Genomic DNA, 20384 nt, shown 5'->3' with positions numbered 1-20384 from the left:
TACGGGGGTTACCTTATTAATTTTCCTTGCATGCTAACTTGGTAGACTTAATCAGACCAGACCGATGTGCTCCGCGACCAAATAGAAATTTAGAGAAATCAAGTTCTGCCAAAATATAAGGGAGAAATTTCTTTCTTATCGTAAGAGAAATTCATGATTTATTCATCCAAAAGTGAGGTCTATTAGCCAGGCCGGGAGAGAGACCCACGACCTTTCGTTGAAGAAAGGAATACCCAACCCCCTGGTGCAAATGGCAGCTAGTGTAAACCATCGATTTGATCAGTTTTGTAAACGCGATTGTATGAGCGGGGGCAACTGTTTTCGAAACTGCAGCGCAAGCAACTTTGCAGTGGAATTCTAATTACGTCTCAGTGCTTGATGATAATTTTCTGTCTATCCGATTAGACCACGAGCCTCGGAAATTTCTAAGCAGCATTGTCAGAAAGGGAGATAAAAACAAAAAAACTTGTTTACTATCCCTCAAAATATTTCAGGCTCCTACGCACGAATTATCGTAAATAACATCAGTGTAAAACAAACACAGCTGGTTGCATTGAAATCCCATTGATATAAGGAAATGGTCAACAAAGGTTGAAGATAAAGGTCTTCCACAAATGCCGAGGGCGTTTATATCTAGCAAAGCTTTCTGTTTATAAGGCGCTTACAGAGCTAACAGTTAGCGTCATAATTTTCTCCTTTTACAATGTTTCTTTGAATTTAGAAAGATAATCCCTGAAAGCAAATTTCATAATGATAACTTTCTAAACATGACTATACTATATTGATTTGATGGAAAACATAAATGGTATTTGCAATGTTCGACTGTTTAGTTGCGCGCAACGAAGGAGAAATCCAATAGCGCATGCGCAGTAATTTGCAACGATCAAAAAATGTTGAACGATGCTTTAGTAGCGCGATAGCGTTCCCTTTTTCTAATCATATTCATGATAATTTATGATGTTAATTCAGACTACTTTATAAAAAAAGAAATTCCGAAATAAGATTTTGTTACCTAGTCACTGTTGAAAATTAGTTCGAAGAACCTGTAGATTAACAACATAAAGCTTAAAGATTTACCAACGCTTTAATTTAGTGGGAGATGGATATATCTTGAAAGAGCCAAGGAAACAAATGAAAGAGTGTTAATCCGAAGCCCAAACATGTATTTCATCTTTCATTCAGTTTAATTTCATAACTTTATAATCTTTAATTTTAGTTTTTTCTTGTACTGAGATTTCATCTGTATTGCTTATGAAAGTTGCACTGTGAAATTTACGGATGTAAAGAAATAACTTGATACGCGATAAATGAGCTAAATATTAAGATTGTTCACGTACACAAGGGAGTGTTCGAACTATATCAGCTACTTGACCAAAGTTCAGCCACTTGATCAAACTTTCAGTACCAAAGATCTCTGAAACATTAAAGGCTAAAAGAACACCAGTCAAAAAGGCAACCATTGGTCTTTTTTATATCTATACAATTTTCACTGCTAAATAACATAACAAAACCGAACACTCATTATTTACAGGTCTAAAATATATATTTAATTGAGTGATAGAGATCACAAACAGAAACAATTACAGGATAATTGAAAGCATTTTCGGTGTAGGAAAAATGTGCCAGCATTTGCTATGGCAAAGTTGATAGAGAGAAATAAATTGTCCCGAAATTCATTGTAATTTACGAAGACACTTTAGTATGACGTACCCCTTGAATTGAAATATCTAATAAAACAAGATCAATATGCAATAGATTCTTAAATTGTGACGTCATAAAAATTTGTTTTGACTTTTCAACTTTTGACCACATAAAACAAATTAAATACCTTTAAATATAAAAACGAGATAAGAAGTTGAAAAGGGGCTGTTAACATACTTTTGAAAGATGGGATGATATATTGCCAATCAAAGTTTGCTAACTCTGTTTACAGCGATTTTACGGAGAAAAAGCTTGTGCTTATGTGGCCATATCCCAGTAAATTTCTAACACACAAAGATGATTTCACGCATGCTTGAGTGATTTAAAAATTCTTTTTAAGGATATGTGATCAAAATTGAAAAAATTTTACAATAAATTTTTGTGACAGTAGACATTGTCAAGCTGGGACGGTTTAATTTGAAAACGAAAGTGTTAGGTGGTTTCCAATAAACTCGTTCAGAAAATAGAAACCCATACAAGTATCCCACAGGCTGACTTCGATTCCACTGTTTCCTAGCTGAAAAAGTAAAATTTTCAAAACACAATATAAATCCAATAGAGTTCTAAAGTGATGACGTCACAAAAATCTATTTTCGGAGTTTTGAATTTGGATTCCATAGCCTTAAAAAACATCATGAAATGCCTCTAAATGGGCAAAATCAGTCAAATATGCCACGAATTGGTTGATATATGGTCACGTGTGTATTGGCTCTTTTCCCATCGAACCTCTGTAATTTGGTCTCTGTTCATAACTTTATGAACAGAGCGAAAATAACAGTGATTCGTTAGCAAACTTCAAATCTTTCGTCGGCCATATCTCAAACGATTTTAAATATATTTTGCCAATTTAGCATATTTGAAAGTATTTCATGGTGATCTTTTATGCTACGTGGTTAAAATTCAATAATTCTAAAAATAGGTTTTTGGTGACGTCACACTTTAGAACTCTATTGATTCTACATAACGAGAAGTTCTGTACAATGCATCCAAGGTGGCACGAAAAACTCGTTTATAAATAATAAACATCGGACAAGTTCCTTGTTCTTTGTCTTTTTTACAATGCAAATTCTAGGGGCTAATTTGAAAATCTGTATATTGCTTTGGTAAGCGTTTTCAAAAAGCAATAGAAAACAATCGAGTTGCTTGGGATGAAATCATTAAAACCAAAATATGCGAAATCAGTCAAATATTATCAATTCTAGTTGAGGTATATGACACGAGAGAGGTCCAGCATTTGCGTGTGCCTTTTTGGCTTAATCTCATCCAATTTAGGTAAGATCAGACTGCTTTATCACATGGGGTCTATTTCATAACAAATTTCAGATCAAATAAACAAAATCTAAAAAATCTAAAAGTATTTTTATGACGTCACAGATTCACCAATCTAGAGAGACAGGTCACGGAACCACACAAGCAAAAAAAACTCAGTAGCGAGGAATTCTTGGTAAATGTTACTATTTTTGGTGAACCCATACTACAATCATGGTCAGTCAATTTTTATGTCCCTACCACTAGAAAGTGCCTGACTATCAATGGGGAAAGGTTGTTGAGATATTGTAGCATAAATAAAAGCTACAGCCATATGTCCAGCCGTGCCCCCTCCCCCCATAGTTGTGTCCGTGTTTATAACAAAACGGGCTTCACAAAGCCAGGGTATAAGCATCATTTATAGTGTATAAGGATATGAACAAAAACAACAAAAACAACAACAACATTGGAAGTACAGTCGGAACTGTCCTAAACCCTAGCATTTAATATTGGAAATAATATAAAAATTCGTGTCATCCGCCTCTAGCATTAAGATTAGCTTGTAATTAACAAACAAGACCCTTAATAACACACAGCAACATCCTTGACACCGTTGTCTGCTTTCTGCAGACGTTTTTAGCGTGGTTCGTCAAGTTTAACACCATTTCTTCAAAATCTAATTCCGTCTCATCAAGCCTGCCCGTCACGTTTCTTAATAAAACTGTCAGCAATAAAAGATATTCTTCAAGGTCTTTCTGGGAAACTTTCTGGGAAATGGTTAGGCCACTTTTTGCATTGGAGGATTGTGCCTTTCGACCTTTCATGATCAGGTCTTTGAAAGTGTTAGCATTTGCAAGATCGTAAGCTGTCTGTCCGCTGTCGGTCTTCATTTCGAGAAGGGTTATTCCTAAAATCAAGATAAATTGATATGAATTACACATGCGGGCGCGGTAAAGTTTTGAAAAGAGAACCCCGTTTTCTTATTTAAACCCGCACCCTTAGTTTAGAATACTTGCTGCAAACAGGAAACATTTAGTCACCATAAGATACGTTTTACATTTTATTAAATGCCATGTTCGTTCAAAGATCTCTCTGTTGAATTGTCTAGCATATTTTCCGGACTTGTTCCATGATCCAATAGGATACATTTGTCTTGCCAAAAATGAAAGTGCTGGACGAAATACCAAAAAGGAACATTCTTAGTATTTCTTATTTTGAGACTTCAGTAGAACTGCTAGACAAAATCTCTACAGATGCTCGTCAATACATTTTAAAGCAGGCGACAGGGCCTCGTCGCCCAGACCGACCTCGATTTCAATCTTTCGCACGCACGCTGCGACCAAGCATATGCATCACTGATCAGTGACATGCATGTGTATTTTGAGATTGCTTTGGTTACAGAGCACGTGATCCTATTTTCAAACTGACTTCGCGCTAACAAGCTGCGAGGAGCCAATGAGATCATGAGATTCACAGCGCACGTGAGCGAAGAAAAGACTGAAGAAGATATCAGCTTTTAGCATTGTTCAAAAACATGATTACTTGACCTTTTGGTTTCTGGTACTTATTTGTTTTGCTGCTGCATCATCAAGGAAGTTTTCTGGTTATTTGCGAAGAACGTGGAAACACAAGATATTAACTGAGTTTATTTAATAAAGATCGTTTGACGTAATCACAGATAGCAATGAGACGTGATTGGTCTCCAATTGACCAATGGCAGCAGATACACTATATGCAATGAATACTGGGGAAAATACAGGTAAAATCCTGAGGAATGAAGAAGTTTTTACCTCCAGCTTCGATGAGTAGTTTTGCGACCGCCAGTTGGTTGTTTGCAACTGCATCGTGTAGAGCGGAAAAGCCGCCTAAACCAGTAGCAAAAACATCCAAGTCTATAAAAAGAGGATGTGTTAATTTGCGGAAAATAAGCATAGCAAGACAACGAGATGGAGCAGGATAATTGCCCCATTTCCAAATACATTTGATCAGCATAGTAACTTAGTCGAATATTGTTGTAATCATGGAAAAGCTAGGCTTTTAGTATCAAACATTTGGCTGCGTAACGAAAAACTTCAGACTATGTTTAGCTGGGAATGTGTTCCCACCGTACTGTTTTTCTCCAGTTTTTGGAACGTAAAATTTGACTGCTAACAAGGAAACGGGACGATTGCGTATTGCTTTAGATTTTTATTTACGTTGGTTCCGTTTGACATTTTGCGCGCGAAATTAAACAAATGGTTTAGTAACACGCATATACGTGATGGCAGAATACCTTAGCAACAACCCTGAGCGTTCTTTCTTGGAACAGAACTAGTCTGAGCGGTATGCAATCAAGCCCGTATAAATAAAGCCTGGAGTGTCTATTTTCCAGACGTCTTTGATAAACGTTGTAGAGAAATTGTGCCGATTTGGACATTTTAGTTTAGCCTCGTTTAGGTTTTGGAGGATGTTTTTTAGGTTCTGGGAGGAGTGAATCGCTATTAAATCGTGAGCAATAAACAATCTTGAGTGATCAAAAGTGAGTCTATATATCACACAAATTGGTATAAAACCAGATGGTGACCATCTAGGGAAGTACATCCATTATAATTTAAGGATTGTGAATTTCCCAGTTGATCAATATTTGTTGAAGAGTTCTGCCAAGTTTCCAAACGCATTTGAAATTTTTTGAGGCAGCACATCAAAACTCTTGCGCAACCGGCATGCTGCGGTATGTATTTTGCATGCTTATACAGTGCGGTATTAGGCCGGCTTTAAAAATATATTCGAAATACGTACCGGTTGCGCAAGAGCCTTTAAATAGACTCGTATATCGTTTAATTGATAGCTGTAATGTCTCCACTTTTATTATCTACCTTATATACGACCAAACCTCTCTAAAGCATCCCATAAACATAATCTCTATATAAGTATAAGCTGTAAATGTTAGTTGAATGTGAGGTGCGAGAGTAACCGAGGCCTAATTCAATATTAATGGTCATACCTAGCTGATTGATTTCATACAGATTGACTGTAGCTGGAGTAGCTCAATGTATTCGGAAATTAGGGGCCAGGAAGCGTATAAAATGTGGAATAGCTCTCCTATTTTAGATTCAAGGAGTCTCACCTTTACACTTGAGTAATTCAGCAACGCAAGTGGCATGTCCATGGTTGCTTGCTTCGTGCAGCGCCGTCCAGCCAGCGTTGTCTTTGAGGTTCGGGTCCAGGCCATTCAAAAGCAAGAGCTTCACGTCCGTAGGCCTATCTTTGATGCAGGCTACATGCAGCTGGGTTTCACCTTGCAGAGGGGATATCAAAGTTTTTATTGTTTGAAATTATCGATTTTCGCTTTATGCACATTCAAAGTACGCGCAGCAGTCAGTAATTGTGACAATGCATTACATAAGTCCTCAGAATAGAGTTTAGTCACAGCATTGTTTTCTGCAGCCAGAGATTGATATATAACTTATCGCTGCTGATTAACATGCCTACTGGCTTTCATTAACTTGATTCGCTACCAAAATGGTAACAGACGTTTTCACATACAGAAACGCCTTTGATAACTTGATTTTCCAATAACTCACTATAATAACTGACCCTATTGGGTAGTTTGGGTTAATAAATCGCGAGCCGTCTTTTTCGGAAGCGAAATATCACTTTGTACGAAGTTTCGAAAGAATCTTACGAATCACATTTGCGGTGGCGTAGTCTGCACCACAGCACAAGGAGGCTCTGGACAAAATGAAGCACTGGATACAAGGAGGCTCTGGGCAAGAGGAGGTTCTGGAGAAAAGGAATTTTATTTGGAGTGTTGTAAGGTCCTTGGCAAAACAAACAAGACAGCTAGAGTTTATGAATAACCAAATATCTTATGGTTATTTAATCTGTCGGCATTGCTGCGGCAAGTTATCGGTTGAACCGGTCATTGAGTGAAGGACACACTACGATCTGTGTAAAAAAATTCAGGGAAAACTACCAATCTGGTTGGAGCGTGCAAAAGATGGAAATTGTGATTGCTGTCTATGGCCCAAATTTAAGAAAAGCTGAAAGAATTATTAATTATAGTATCAAACAATATCAAGCAATAAAAACGACTGCCATTTCGTTTGTTGCTCGAATAAAAATAAGGACACAATCGCTTCAAATTTTCCTTTTCTGTCGTAAGCTAAAGTTTGTTTAAATTCTATAATGCTACTTTTGTTGATAAAACCATCGTCATTCTAAAGTAATTTCCTGTTAAAATAGTTTTTTGAAAATTTACTGGTCTTTGCGTCATTAAACCTTACTTTTTTTCTAGTATTTTAAACAATTTTAAATCCTATGCATTACATATGAAAAAAAACTTACAGGCAACTTTTTCAAAACAGTTTGTGTTCGCAGGGACAAAAATATTTAGGAAGGTCTGGCAAGCAAAAAGTACAGAAATATACCTTTGACATTTCTTTTGACAGCAATTCTTTTCTCGTTTTGACCTCGAGATGCATTGATTCTTGAGGTCTCCGTATTCCTGTAAGAAAATACAGATATTTGTTGACATGAAAAGCTTATTCCGTGGAACCATGTTGATGTACCACAGAAATGGCGAGGTCCAAGAACATCTAGCAAAGAATATCAACAGACCGTAAGTGTACATAGAGAGGAAATACTCTGTGTAATCAAAATTCAGTTCGCATTGAACTTCTTGAAGAGCTTCTTGCAAGGTACCGTGGACTTCAAATTGGCAGTGAGTTGCTTGTACCCGGTTGGCTGTAATATAAACAATTAACTTGAGAGCGAGCAACAAGAAATTCAAAATAACAGTTACCCGATGACGGACAGTGGCTTTGAGGAATTCTTCTTTTTCCTTTTGCTTACATCAGTCACCATTGTGTCATTACCATGCGTTGGAATCAGGTGAAAATAGCACGAAACCTATGGGTAAAGAAGACGCGGGTAAAACGTGAGAACATGAAGCCACTTCTGCCCGAATTTTTAAGGAATCAGAATAACCACTGGCATCGGAAAACTTCTTATTCGGAAATCCAGTCTTAAAGATTCACAGTTTGATCTTTTTTCCCACAAGTTCATCAAATCTCAGAATCCTCCCTGAGACACTCTCTAAAAGTTTTCCACTTGTTTTCCTTTGAAAACTGCGTAAACAACGAGCACTTTTCTGTATTATAAATAAATTTCAAGATGTTCTATAGAAATAGGTTCAGTAACATTTACTCTTTCTTCGAAAACCCTTCTTGGAGCAGTCTCATCCTGTTTCTTACTCAACGTCTCCTCCCCCCCCCATACAATTTTGGAATCCAACTACAGAGTGACAACAAATGAGGGTGGGAGCGGAAAACAGTGTAACTGATGTGTAGCCAAATGTTTACCTTTCTTTCCAACATCATTTGGGGGGGGGGCAGGGGGGGGGGGTCTGTCTGCTTGAAATAGGAAAATTGGAACTGAAAAATATACCTTTATTACAAGCGCAATCATGGTGCTCAAGCTACATTTGGTGGCCATTGCAGTTTGAAGAATGGAGGTAGCACAGCCGACTTTTATTTGGTAACAGTAAGAGTTTATTGTTATAAAAGTTGATTGAGAGAAAAATTTGAGTTTGGAGGGGGGCTTAAATGATCGTAAGATGATTTCTTGCAAAAGAAATGGTTTCTTGTTTTAAAGGTACCTTCTTACCGTAGGCGAAAAATCTCACTTCTCACAAAAACTGTTTTAAGTGTTATTGAAAAAATACAAAAAGGAGCATAGGATTAGGAAACGCTTCCACAGAAAACTAATTCTACTGAAATATCGCACAAAATGTCTCTACTTACAATCTTTTCTAATGATAACGGTTTCGAAAGCAGCTTTCTTGAAGCGTCTTTCACTCTCGTGGCGTCATATGAACCAATCATAAAGTCAGCTAGACGAGTCAACAGCCATTTTGGCCTCAGAAAAGCAAAGATGGAAGTGGAGTCTTTTCGCCTCGTCCCACTCTTGGAAAGATGGTTGTTCACAAGTTCACATAATGTTGATGTGAAGAGCCTACTCGCTGGTCCGTATGCAATTGACACTGTCCTGACGTCACACAACTGACAACAATTTGCGGCAATACGTATAAGTCGAAAAACTAGGCCTCGCAAGGCAACCTAAAAATGAAAAAAATTCAAACATGTTGCAAATAGAACCAGCTGAAAATTCAACTTGGAAAAGTCAGTCACAGCTTTTCCCATTTTTGGCCTAATGAATAAATATGCAAGGCTATGTGACTCTGACGAAGGTCAACAAAAGCTGAAATAGAAGAAACAAATACACTGGCCACGGTGAGAATCGCAAGGGTTGGCTTCAAAAGTCATCCACCACTTCAATCAGTCGTTTGGCTCATTGAACGAGCGTTGGCTTTTGAAGCAGACTCAATTTTGATTTCGACTAAATGCAGTGAATATAAATAGAACCCTAATGAGGAAATATCAACATTTTTTACGATAAAAATGGTTACAAGAATTATTCGGCTCGGTGGACCATTGAGACACATCTTATCTTAGCTTTCAATCATTCTTAAAATAAATATTTAGTCAATTCAGATTACATACTGCATAAATAGAAGCAAAAGAGTGGCAATGCAAAATCAACAAAGATTGGCAACACGTCACTAGCTCTAAGTGTGAAGGATCTGAAAGCAAAGGAAACGTAAGAAAGTCGTCATTTACCAATTCAGGGATATCCTGGGAAACTCTGGTGAGTTCGAGCGCAAACATGATCAATTCATTTGTCATTGCACCGCTTCCAGTTGCCGATTCGTTGACCCAAAGCATCTGTGCCAAAACAGGTCGTTTTCTGGAAGTTCCCTTTCCGCTCATAATCTTACAAGATTCTAACCTATGGGGAAAATAGCAGTAAAAATATGATTGTTATGAAAAATGTAATCATGAGAGATTATGTTTGTGCATACAATAGTGCCTATTTGTGAATACTGACAAAACTAGTTATTGTTTTTGTCCTAAAATGGAGTGAAAATGAATGACGTCATAAAATATTTTCTAGAACTTTTGAATTTGGACGCGGAACTTAAAAGAATAATAACAAATTAATCCTCCAAGCGAAAAAAACAGTTGATTCTATGAGAAATGGGCTGAGAATAAAAACTGGAGTCAAAATCACCATCCTTTTCATTTTATCGTACCCTTTCTTAAAATAAAGTATGTAGGGTAAGTAAAAACATACGTAAACTTTATAAATATGAAATATTGCAACATTGAATGCTTGGCCAGGTCATAAAACATCGTCCAACAATGTTGGTACAAAAATTTTTGACAACGTTTTACGGATGTTTTATTCGTTTGACCGGGCCTTTACAGCCCACTTTAAATCGGCATCTAAAAGCAAGTTTCTTAACACTTACCTATTTGCGTGAAACATAAAATCAGTTTCTAAAACGGTTACGATAAACTTGATAAGATCCATCAGTGTTTGTTTTCTATAGGAAAAAATACAAGTTGTGGATAAAAGTTATAGCATTTCGTAGGAGAGAATTCTTGAAGTTGGGGGGAAGGGATAAGATCAGCTTTAGCATTAAGAAGCTTTAGAAAGCAATGAATCTGAAGGTCTTCGTGTTAACACAATAGGGAATTGAAAGAAAGGAAAAAAGGAAGGAATAGATGAATAAAAAAAGTTAGTGGTATGGTAGGGGACTCAAAGATACGGGGATTATATGAGCAAACATATCTATAGAGCATTCTTAATTTTACATATCGTTTAACGCTTCGTAGACTGATGCATCATACATAGATTTCATACATCGTGATTGTAATCACTTAAGTCCCAAATATCTTCTGATTTAAAGAATGCCATCATATTCATAATTGACACCCCAAAGCTCTTTCCTGCAAACTACTTCCCGATGTCTCTTGCAAACTGCTTTCAATACCTTTGACAATGTATATACCTTCATGCTTTCTAAAACTCTTGAATCTTAAAAAACCGTACATGGCACAGCTTAATAAACTACAATGAAGATAATGAGCAATTTGTTTTACTGCCAGTAGCCAGGACGTTTTAAGTTGGTCTCAATAACTACCAAAAATTTAAACGGATTAAGGAAATTATTGAATTATATATAAGTTACCTGATGCTATTCTCTACTCTCCCTTCACTGAATATTGCTTTGAAGTCTCTAAAAATATAAAAAGCAGAAGTTGAATTCCAAGTCAAGTCCTAATTGTTATAAAAACATCTTCTTTCTCGCTGTGTTGTTGCTGCTCTAAATTATTTAAATTCGATTTAACATTTTAGCTAACAAAATATACACAAATACACAGATATACATATATACAACGTTAACTAACTTGTAAAAGAGAAAAAAGAAAATTTTCCTTTATCAAAATCAAACTCTGCAAAATTTTACATTAGTTCCAAGCAAACCTATCCGTCAAACTTCTTTCTTACGATCAAATCATCAGTTATATAATTCTTGTTATTGTTTTTTAAGATTTACACTACGTTGCAAGTCCCGAAAAATTATAATACTAAATTGAAAGTAGTTGTAGACAAAAAATAGATAAAAAAGGTTGAATAAAAAAATACTTTATTTGCAAAGTGTTTTTCATTAATTTAGTTGAACATTCTAATAGCTATATTGCCTACATGGCCTAGTTCGCCCTCGAACTAAGCAATCTGTGACAGATAATGCGGAAAAAACAAGAAATCGCCTGGTATACCGCAAGAGCTAAAAGTTATTCACCTGAATGTACTCATTATGTATTCAAAGGCAAGTCCCGGTTCTTTGACTTGGTCATCACTGTCTAGCGGTGGTGCAAACGCAGCTAAATAAACCCGTTGCAAAAACTGAGGCGGATGCAGAAGGACGCAGCGGTTGAGGATGGAACGTATACAGCTGGCAAGCGAACGATCCAAGGTATCCACTGGTTCCTAAGGAGAAATCAAACATGCTTTGACATATGCTATATGACAAATCAATTTTGTGATTGGATAGAATATGTCTTTAGATGTATAATGAGTTTGTGAATTGAAGCATTAGATACAGAGTTTATCTTATCAGCGATTCGGTGCTATTTACAAAACAAAAAGGAAATTGTATTCCATTAGCAAATCATGTTCACGACACTTGCCCTCTAAGGTATCCTTCAATTGACTGAATATTTTGAGACATTTCTAGCAAAAATAAATCAGAAAGCAAGAATTTAACTCTGTTAATGTCTAGAAAAATTCATTGATGATGCATCTCATTCATGCTGGACCATTCAAAATATCTTTAAACAGGCCAAGAGGCAATCATTGACAATTCAAAAGCATAGAAATGTAAAACGAGCTATCGACTGCAGCCTGGGCTCGTCTTACGTTGGAGACAAGGTTATCGATTAGCAAATTCATTATGCAATGTACCTATATAATCTATTTATTTCACTGCCCTTACAGCAGTAGCCAGATTGTTGACTGCAGATCAAAAAATATTATGTCATTGTAAATACATAAAATTATTAGTGGTCACATACACGTTGTAATTCCATCAAAGTGTGAATCATTCTTGAAGGCAAGTAAAACGTCGGTGTTAAATAGTTCAACATCATTCTAACAGCTGTTTGATAGTGCTCTTCTTCCAGACATCCTTCGATGAGATCTGTCCCATTTCTATGCAACGGGAAACGTCTTCTAGTCTACAAAGTAAAACATTAGGTACCATGAAACTCACTTGCTATACAAGGTCCTCTTGGTATTAAGTTATTTTGCGGTCTAACCACATAACGGCAAAGACCTGGTCTTGTATATATAGAAGAGCTTATCTTCGTATTGTAACATGTCAATCAATAAAATCACACTGGGTTTTCATTGGTCAAGAAAACACAATGAGATGAACTTCTTTCCAATTTGTTTATTTCATGTCTAGATATAAAACTTATTGTAGGTAGCGAGCGTTATAGTTTGACAGATAGCTTCTACTGCGTGCAGAGCAAAGAGCAGCATGTTTCATAACCACACCCACGATCAATAAAATGAGTATTATTTCCGTACCCCTGTAATATCGTGTGACGGTTGCAATGAGGGTGCATAATGGCTGACTGGTTCACTTGTGATGTGAAGCTCCTCAATCTGCAAGATAATAACGAAAAATATTCCGATTACAAAAAGTACTAAAATATTAAAGGATAACCCTGATTACTCCTTACTGCCCCATTTTATCTCATATGTCCCGCTTAATCCCTGAAATAAAACTGATACAGTTCTAATTTTCATTCGGTGAAAACTAGGCGAAAAGCGACACTATCGAAAAACTTCATGGCACATAAATTTCATGGCTCCGTTAATCAAATGTTTTGATAATGAGCAAATCTAAAAAGAGAAAAATGAAAATTTCTTAAATTTGTGGGAAATAAAAGTCAAAATTTTGCCTTTTTACACAACACCGTTACAACCATAGACATGAAAGTACAATGACATAAAAAACCATATCCGCTTTGAAACATATTCCATTTACCAATTTTGTTTTTTTCGGGGGACTTTCAGTCACTTTAACATCTTTAGCAGCTTTGTTATTGCCAGAAGACCGTGTCTTAGGACCAGAGTTGTCGAGCAGAAAAGATATATCGATTTCCATAGCTTTCCTTTTTCTAGTTTTGACAGTGTTTTTTGTCTCAACCTTTTCCTGACACTGCAGCAGATCTTGCTTTCTTTTTTCAACTTGTTTCTCTTGAGAAGGCATAACCTTTTTAGTGCTAGTTGTTTCTTCGATGGGCTTCACTGCTAATGATTTGGAGCAAGGTGCTGGCACCTCACAAATCTGGACCTTGTCACAAACAGCAGTTGGTTCACAAGCCACTGAAAGAACTGGTTTTGCGTCATGCTGAATAACAGGACCAACTTTTGGGGAAACAGAGCTGGAAAAAGCTTTATCCTTTACACGTGCAGCCTCAAATTTTGCTGTATTGCAGTGGTCTTTCCCAGCCTTTAGACAGTTTTGACTATCCTCAGTGTCAACAATTTCAATTACATCACAGTGTGCTTTTGACTTGACTAAAAGAGATGAGCAATCAATGCCAGACGATCCTTGGCTTTTCGCAGAGAGAACACCGCTTTTATCACTCGCTTTCATCTGCTGAATTGGAATTGAACCATTCTGCTTCAATTCAGCTTCTGAAAAACCACGAGCCGAAGAATCTTTCGCACGTTGAGAATCTCTCTGGTAGCTTGATAATGCTTTACTCCCAAATATATCTTTCCTGACGTGAAAATTGTTCAGACAGGTAGTCTTTCGTGAATATGGGGAACATGGCGTTTTAACATCAGAATTAGAGGAGCTTAGATCATCCACTTTCTTGTCTACTGAAGACGATGTTTTATTCTGGCCATGAATTTTGTCAATTTTAATGAAGAAGTCTTTTAAAACAGTCTGTTTTTTGGCATGCTTTTCTCTCAAAGTCAAGTTATCCCTTTCAGATGATTTGATGATGTTTTTGTAGCCTAAACCACTCGACAATCGGAAACAGTTATTATTATTGGCTGATGGTGGCGTTTTCATTTCTTGCTTTGGAGACGTCTTGTCAGCATTGTTAGACAATCGTGGATTTGTTCCCTTAGAAGACAAGAAGATTTGAATTCCAAGACAAGCAATCTTTTAAATAACACAATGATGTAAAGCATGAAACTTAAAGTTGGAACTTAGATCTGTCCTGTTATATATGCTAAAGCATGCACAGCTCTCACCATATTATGGTATCGAGCACTATAAGGTAGGCCAGTAAACAGTAACTTTGTTTACATTCCTTTATGCTCATATTACAGATTAGGTCTATCAAGGAAAGATTGAAGCAACACATGCTGGAGGAAAACCTTATCTACTAAGGCTTGGCATCTTTCTACATTGGTCTAGCTCACAATTTCTTAAACTAGTCGACAGTCCACTTGTTCACACTAAGACTAACAAAGAGCACATCACCTCTATGCAAAACTGTATTAAAACTCCTTCCCTTTTAAGATTTTGAAAACACAAGTTCCCTTTTTTATTTAGCCTCCATTTATAAAGACCTATCAATAATAAATACTGAAAAAATTCAAAGACATTTATAATATTTCATTTGTGATCATTACTCAACTATTATTGAGCTTAATGTGTCTTTTCATTTGACTTCGATTTGAAGAGTCCTGGGACCACAAGTCTATCTTCCAAATACCTTGAAACTCCAAGCAGCTAATATTAGGAATATTCCTCCTGCTCTTTCAGCAAAGTCCCCTTAATAAGATCTCCCTCTAACGTTGTCTGGAAAAAACCCTTGATCGAGTGCTTAATACATAATTTACAGTAAGTGAAAATTTTTTTGGTTTTACCTTGATGACATAATCAATCATGTCTTCACAGCTAATCATTGGCACTTTGGCTCTTTTCAGAGCAAAAAGTTCTCTCTTTTTCATATCGTCATATATAACAAATTTAATCACTTTTAAGTCACTTCCACGATATGGTGGTTTCCAGTTGACAACACGTCCTCCGCCAGCTTCTATAAGCCTGTAAAACGAGACCAAAGGATAAATAGGAGGAAATTAGAGGCTCAGAGTTGCAACCCTTAAAGGGGCTGTGTCACAAGGGACATCCCACGTCCCAACACGCCATTTGAGTGAAAATTGTTTGGGTGAAACAGCACATCTTACGAAGCTCACCCATGTTTGCATGATTTATGAAAGGAAACAAATAATTGAGGTTCTTTCTTCAGTCTTATCACCATATTTTTTTGGATAAAGGATGGCGATGCACAAAAACAAAGGCTACTTTTACAGCCTTGATACAGAAACTCAAAGGCAGCAGTTATAGAAATGGGCCGAAATGACAAAAAACCTTACTGGTGCAAATTACGAGGGAAACATTTTAAACTTTGCAGGACAATTTTGGAGTGATCATTTTATTGTAAAGTGTCTAATGCCATCAAAATTCATCAAGAGAAACAAAATATCTTCACCATTGATTGAATAAAGCTTCATTTCCTTGGCCTAGACCAGTTGCTTTACACATTTCATGTCGGTAGTAGGTAAAAATATGGAAAACTAATTTTCCTTTCTATTTTTGGTAAATATACTCATTAAATACAATCTATCGAACATATTAAAGCATGGGAGCACCATCTGCCATTATTCCAATGTTAAAAAATGCACAATGCCCATGTATTTGGTTTGTTTACAAAACTGTGACACAGCCCCTTTGAGGCAAGCTTTCAGTGACCTTGGTTCTATTCCTTGGACCATTCAATTATACCACTAGGAGCAATAGGGATAATAGAAAATGCTAGGAATACTTGAGCAATCCATCTTCCGTCCCTACCTTTCTTATCAGTTAAATTTTTACAAAATAACAATTCTTATAGTGCAATGCAACAGAACAGCATACATTGTGAATTAAATTGTGTAAACATTTATAGGGTGAACTTTACAAAGAAGCATGTTGCCTGATGATTGCATTGAAAGTGAGACTTTGAGAAGCAACTTAGAACTGTCTTATTTTACAAATAAAAACACACAGCTCTGCTACATGGCAGCAAGGATCTACTTGCACGGGGGGCATAAATTACGGTAAGGTTGCAGAGTTAAGTTAAAAAGTACAATACCTTTTGTAGCTTTCCTTTTTCTTTGGAGAAGTGAAAATAAGCAGAACAATCCAATTTTGAAATACTAGTTTTTGGTGTTTCAGAAATCTCTTACATTTCTTTGGCAATGAGAACAAGTCTCTTAAAGGTGAATCTGTTTCACAATGCTCTATTGTCCATTCAAAACTCTCTTCATCTAGCCATTTTCTTTTATTTGTGCTTTCAATAATGTATGACTGTGGTAAAATCCATTTGCCTGAAACAAATAAAAGGATGATGTGAACAAGATGTCTAACCAATCAATTGACAGGAAATGTTAAAGGCACAAATGTTGGTGTTCACCTAAACTCCAGTTGGTTGGATCAGGCTACTGGCCTGGCCATTTGGGGAGAGCTATAGCTCTCGCTCCTCTCTGGGCTCACCTGGAAATTATTAGAAGAGCTGATTGCTGAAAGACTTATGGACAGGCTTGGGTTATTGCTGTTTATTACAGTCAGCAAAGAAACTTTGCAATCTCTCAATGACAAATGCAATGCATTGCCTGTTATTAGTGGAATGGTTGACTGACAGGACATAGGGCTTTTAAGCCAGTACAAATTACATTATCTAATGCAAGTGAAGCTAATTAAAAGCCTAGTTAAACACTTGAAGCTAAAAACTGGAACAACAAGTCAATCTTCAAGCATCCTTGGTCAGGTCGTTGGTATCAGAATGAGAAAACAGCTTTCCAGCCCAAATACTTTTGCAAAAAAACCCAAAAGGCATCCCAGGGCTTGCAGTGGTACTAGTGCTTTGATAATCCAATTACTGGTAAATGAAATGAACAGCAAAAACTAATATAGTGAACATCAGCAGAATACACCCCAACCAATACCATCCTCATTTTAACTTCAGTTGAGTGCGTTAATTTCAGAATTTTCCTTGCAGTTCTTTTTTGCAAAAATTTTGCTATTTTTAAGGCATGGTTTTTTAGGTTTTATTAATTCCAGTCTTAAAATGGAATTCGCTACTTTTGAAATAAAGCAATACTGTAAAGGATTTATGGCACCATAGAAAATTTTTTTTGCAAAAATTGGGGGGGGGGGGGGGGTTTGGCGTGAAAGTAGCAGGACTAGATTCCTCTTTCCAGTGATAAAACACTGTATGGCCATTTTGTTACTGTAGGGCCACTGTATGGAGATATTCAAAATATTGTTTAAAAGCTTATCATCTGTCACAAAAAGACAATATTGCCATATTACCATGAAAACATTCTAGAAGCCATGCCCCTGCACCACCCTACCCAAGGCTGGATTCCCCTGCCAAAATTTGTCCTTTGCTAGTACATTCTTATCTTACATGCTAGCCACAACAGAGTTTTATAATTAGCCTCCTCTCTTCCAGGTCCTCTCTTGCCCCTTAGAACTATATAAATAAGTTCCAGAGGGCGACAGGCAAACCTTGCCCGAAAAGGTGCTCGATCGAGCGCACGTACCTAGAGCGCACCTAAAAAAAGCCTTTGAGAGCAATTTATAGAGCCCCTCAAAACATAAAAACAATATTACCACAGAGCAAAATAAATTTTTGGAATTTGTTGAATAAACTTGATCAAGCATAAACAATCTTCCCAACACACTGCAATATCATTATTTGGGTAAGATTACTCCTTGAGAAAAAACTCAGCAAATTCAACATTGGGTTTTCAATACCAACCAAGGACACAGGTCATCAAGGGTATTCTCTGGCAGATTTTTTTGATTTTTGAGCAAGCAATAATTTTCTGTTGAAGTATTATTTTCTGTTTTTCTTAATAACTTAAAATCACCTGTGCAAATCAACGATCGCATTGCTTTTCAGTTTTCATTTGCTGACATACTTCTGACAAACTTTTTCTGACATACTTCTCAAGTTCAAATATATAGATAGGAAACTTTGATTTCTAAAAGATAAATTTACTGATAAGCATTACTCACCAGACACGCATCCACAAATAAACTTCTCCCCTCTTGATGGTGTTTTGCATATTATATGGGTTGCAAGTGGTGTGTAATTCTGTAAAAAAATTGAAATAAGTCAGAGTCTCACCAGTGTCAATAAGTCAGAAGTTTGTGTATGGAAAATAGAATTTGGGAGAAGAAGTGAAAAATTGAAAAAAAGTTGCTGGGAGATCCAAGAAATTTTAGCAGGTTTGGAAACACAAATTGTTTTGGCTATGCAAGCATAAATTTCAAGCAAACTATATATATAACTTATTTTTGCCTATGGTATAAGTGACAATTTTTCAGATGTGATTGAAGGGATTTTAGTTTGTGAGTTTTTATCAGTGTGAATTTTTCGAGTGAAGTTTTCCAATATGGTTCACTCCCACCAATGTGTTTGCCTTTTTGGACAAAATCTCAAGGGACATGGTTTTGATAAGTAATCAGACCCCACTCTTATTTTCTCCTGCATACCTTACTGATAGCAGGTAATACTAGTTTAGAATATTATGAAATAAGGTATACAAATATCTCTCTCCGATGATATCTAAAATTTCAGGCCAAGTGTAGGAGAATTCTATGTTTGCAGAATATTTAACCTTATTGAAATTCAAACTACCAAACTTTTTCGGCTTTGGATCGCCTAGATTACTTTAGAGCAAAACTTGTATCAAGAAATTTCGCCGTTTTTCGCGAATTTCAACTTTTGTAAATTATGGGGGTGTAACCGATCGATCGGACGAGGCTCGTAGTTTGGAAATTTCTAAAGTACCTATCACTTGAATATATCTTAGTCTTTGCACATAACATATATGGACAGCATTAACCATCATGTATCATTTTGGAGCATCTAAAGTCTGCAAAATAAAGATTGGCATGAAGTCAAAACATGTGCACGCAAAAATGTAGGCCTACAACTTGAGTAGATAACGATCACGCCACATAATCAATAGGGCTTGATCAAATACATCTTTACTCACAGAACTTTCGTAAATTATTCCTCCTAAACTGCGTATCTTATCAGAAAGAACTTTTCTTTCTTCAGCGCTGAAATTTGACAGCAAGATCTTCGGTCGTTTTCTCAATGAATGCTCCGCCATATCTTTCCCGCGACGAATATTGGCGCCTTTCATCTCAGTGCCTTGCATCCTTCGCAGTTCCAGGTACGAGAGCCTCGTAGCCTCTCGAAAGTTCTTCTTCGCTGTTGGGTTATGGGTGAAGACAAATTTAAACTCCAAAAGCGAAAATCAAACTAAAAGAGGCAATTTTAACGAAAACTCAACATTCTTCCACATGGCATAGCGTTTACAGAATTCCAAATTCGTATGCCGTTAGCCAAGACAAATTCTACTGTGATTGTGATAGTCACCTCGTTGACACCTCGTCTTTTCTGGGGGTACTCGTCTATTGAGTTTTCTCCATAGGATCTTCCCTTGACAAATTACCTATTGAATACAAGAATTTTCACAGATAGCCGCTATGTCCAATATCCGCTGGCGCCAACATATGGGCTGGCCAAGAGCGCTTCATAAAATACATACAGTATCCCGTTTGAAGTTCGAAGTCTGCCCATTTTGGGCACACACCCAGAACAGAGGAGGCAAATGAACCAGCCAGATGAATACAACGTCAAAGGATCACTTTGTTGACAAAATATGCTTCACTTGACGCATTGTATTTTATGCAATTCACCACAAAGAATAATTATCCCATTCCAAACTGGATTAACAACAATTTCAATAAAACCTGATTCCTTTCAATTGTGCTTTTTATGATAAATAGTTTAACTTATTTCATTCTGGAGTTCCTAGAAATTCATTGCTTAAAAAATCAGAGTGAAATTTATTCAAAAAGTGTCAAGAAGTAAAAAGTTGTCAAAAAGCTAAGTCGATTAACATTCTATAGAAAACAGGTGATTATTGACATACCGATCTGGCATTTT

General features: G+C 36.6%; 1 protein-coding gene and 1 long non-coding RNA gene across 2 annotated transcripts; one reads left to right on the top strand and one right to left on the bottom strand.

The window, feature by feature from the left end:
• Window positions 1-265: 265 nt before the first annotated feature.
• Window positions 266-19590, bottom strand: LOC135683933 (uncharacterized). Its single transcript, XM_065199340.2, has 17 exons — window positions 19423-19590; window positions 18437-18515; window positions 16506-16740; window positions 15238-15415; window positions 13391-14485; window positions 12928-13005; window positions 12411-12572; window positions 11639-11826; window positions 11024-11071; window positions 10301-10375; window positions 9609-9777; window positions 8733-9047; window positions 7733-7839; window positions 7359-7435; window positions 6056-6226; window positions 4740-4841; window positions 266-3856 (listed from the first exon to the last, which is right to left on the bottom strand). Exons 1-17 carry the CDS (start codon window positions 19588-19590, stop codon window positions 3516-3518), a joined length of 3588 nt encoding a protein of 1195 aa, XP_065055412.2. The 3' UTR covers window positions 266-3515.
• On the top strand, window positions 18118-19976 carry LOC135683938 (uncharacterized). The gene is made up of 2 exons (XR_010515833.2): window positions 18118-18517; window positions 19425-19976. It is a non-coding gene; the product is annotated as an uncharacterized LOC135683938 (long non-coding RNA).
• Window positions 19977-20384: the final 408 nt, after the last annotated feature.

Source organism: Rhopilema esculentum, chromosome 7 (assembly GCF_057945365.1).
Source record: "Rhopilema esculentum isolate cy_ngs chromosome 7, ASM5794536v1, whole genome shotgun sequence".
NCBI classification, from domain to species: domain Eukaryota; kingdom Metazoa; phylum Cnidaria; class Scyphozoa; order Rhizostomeae; family Rhizostomatidae; genus Rhopilema; species Rhopilema esculentum.
This window is presented reverse-complemented; position numbering and strand designations above follow the sequence as displayed.

What these genes read in the sequence shown, in the direction of transcription:
- LOC135683933 (XM_065199340.2), bottom strand. Translation starts at nt 19,590, where the DNA reads ATGCAAGGCACTGAGATGAAAGGCGCCAATATTCGTCGCGGGAAAGAT. An exon ending in CGTCACACGATATTACAGGG is followed by an intron (nt 12,573 to 12,927) that starts GTACGGAAATAA and finishes TTTACTTTGTAG; the next exon opens with ACTAGAAGACGTTTCCCGTT. An exon ending in AAGCCACTGTCCGTCATCGG is followed by an intron (nt 7,436 to 7,732) that starts GTAACTGTTATT and finishes ATTTTCTTACAG; the next exon opens with GAATACGGAGACCTCAAGAA.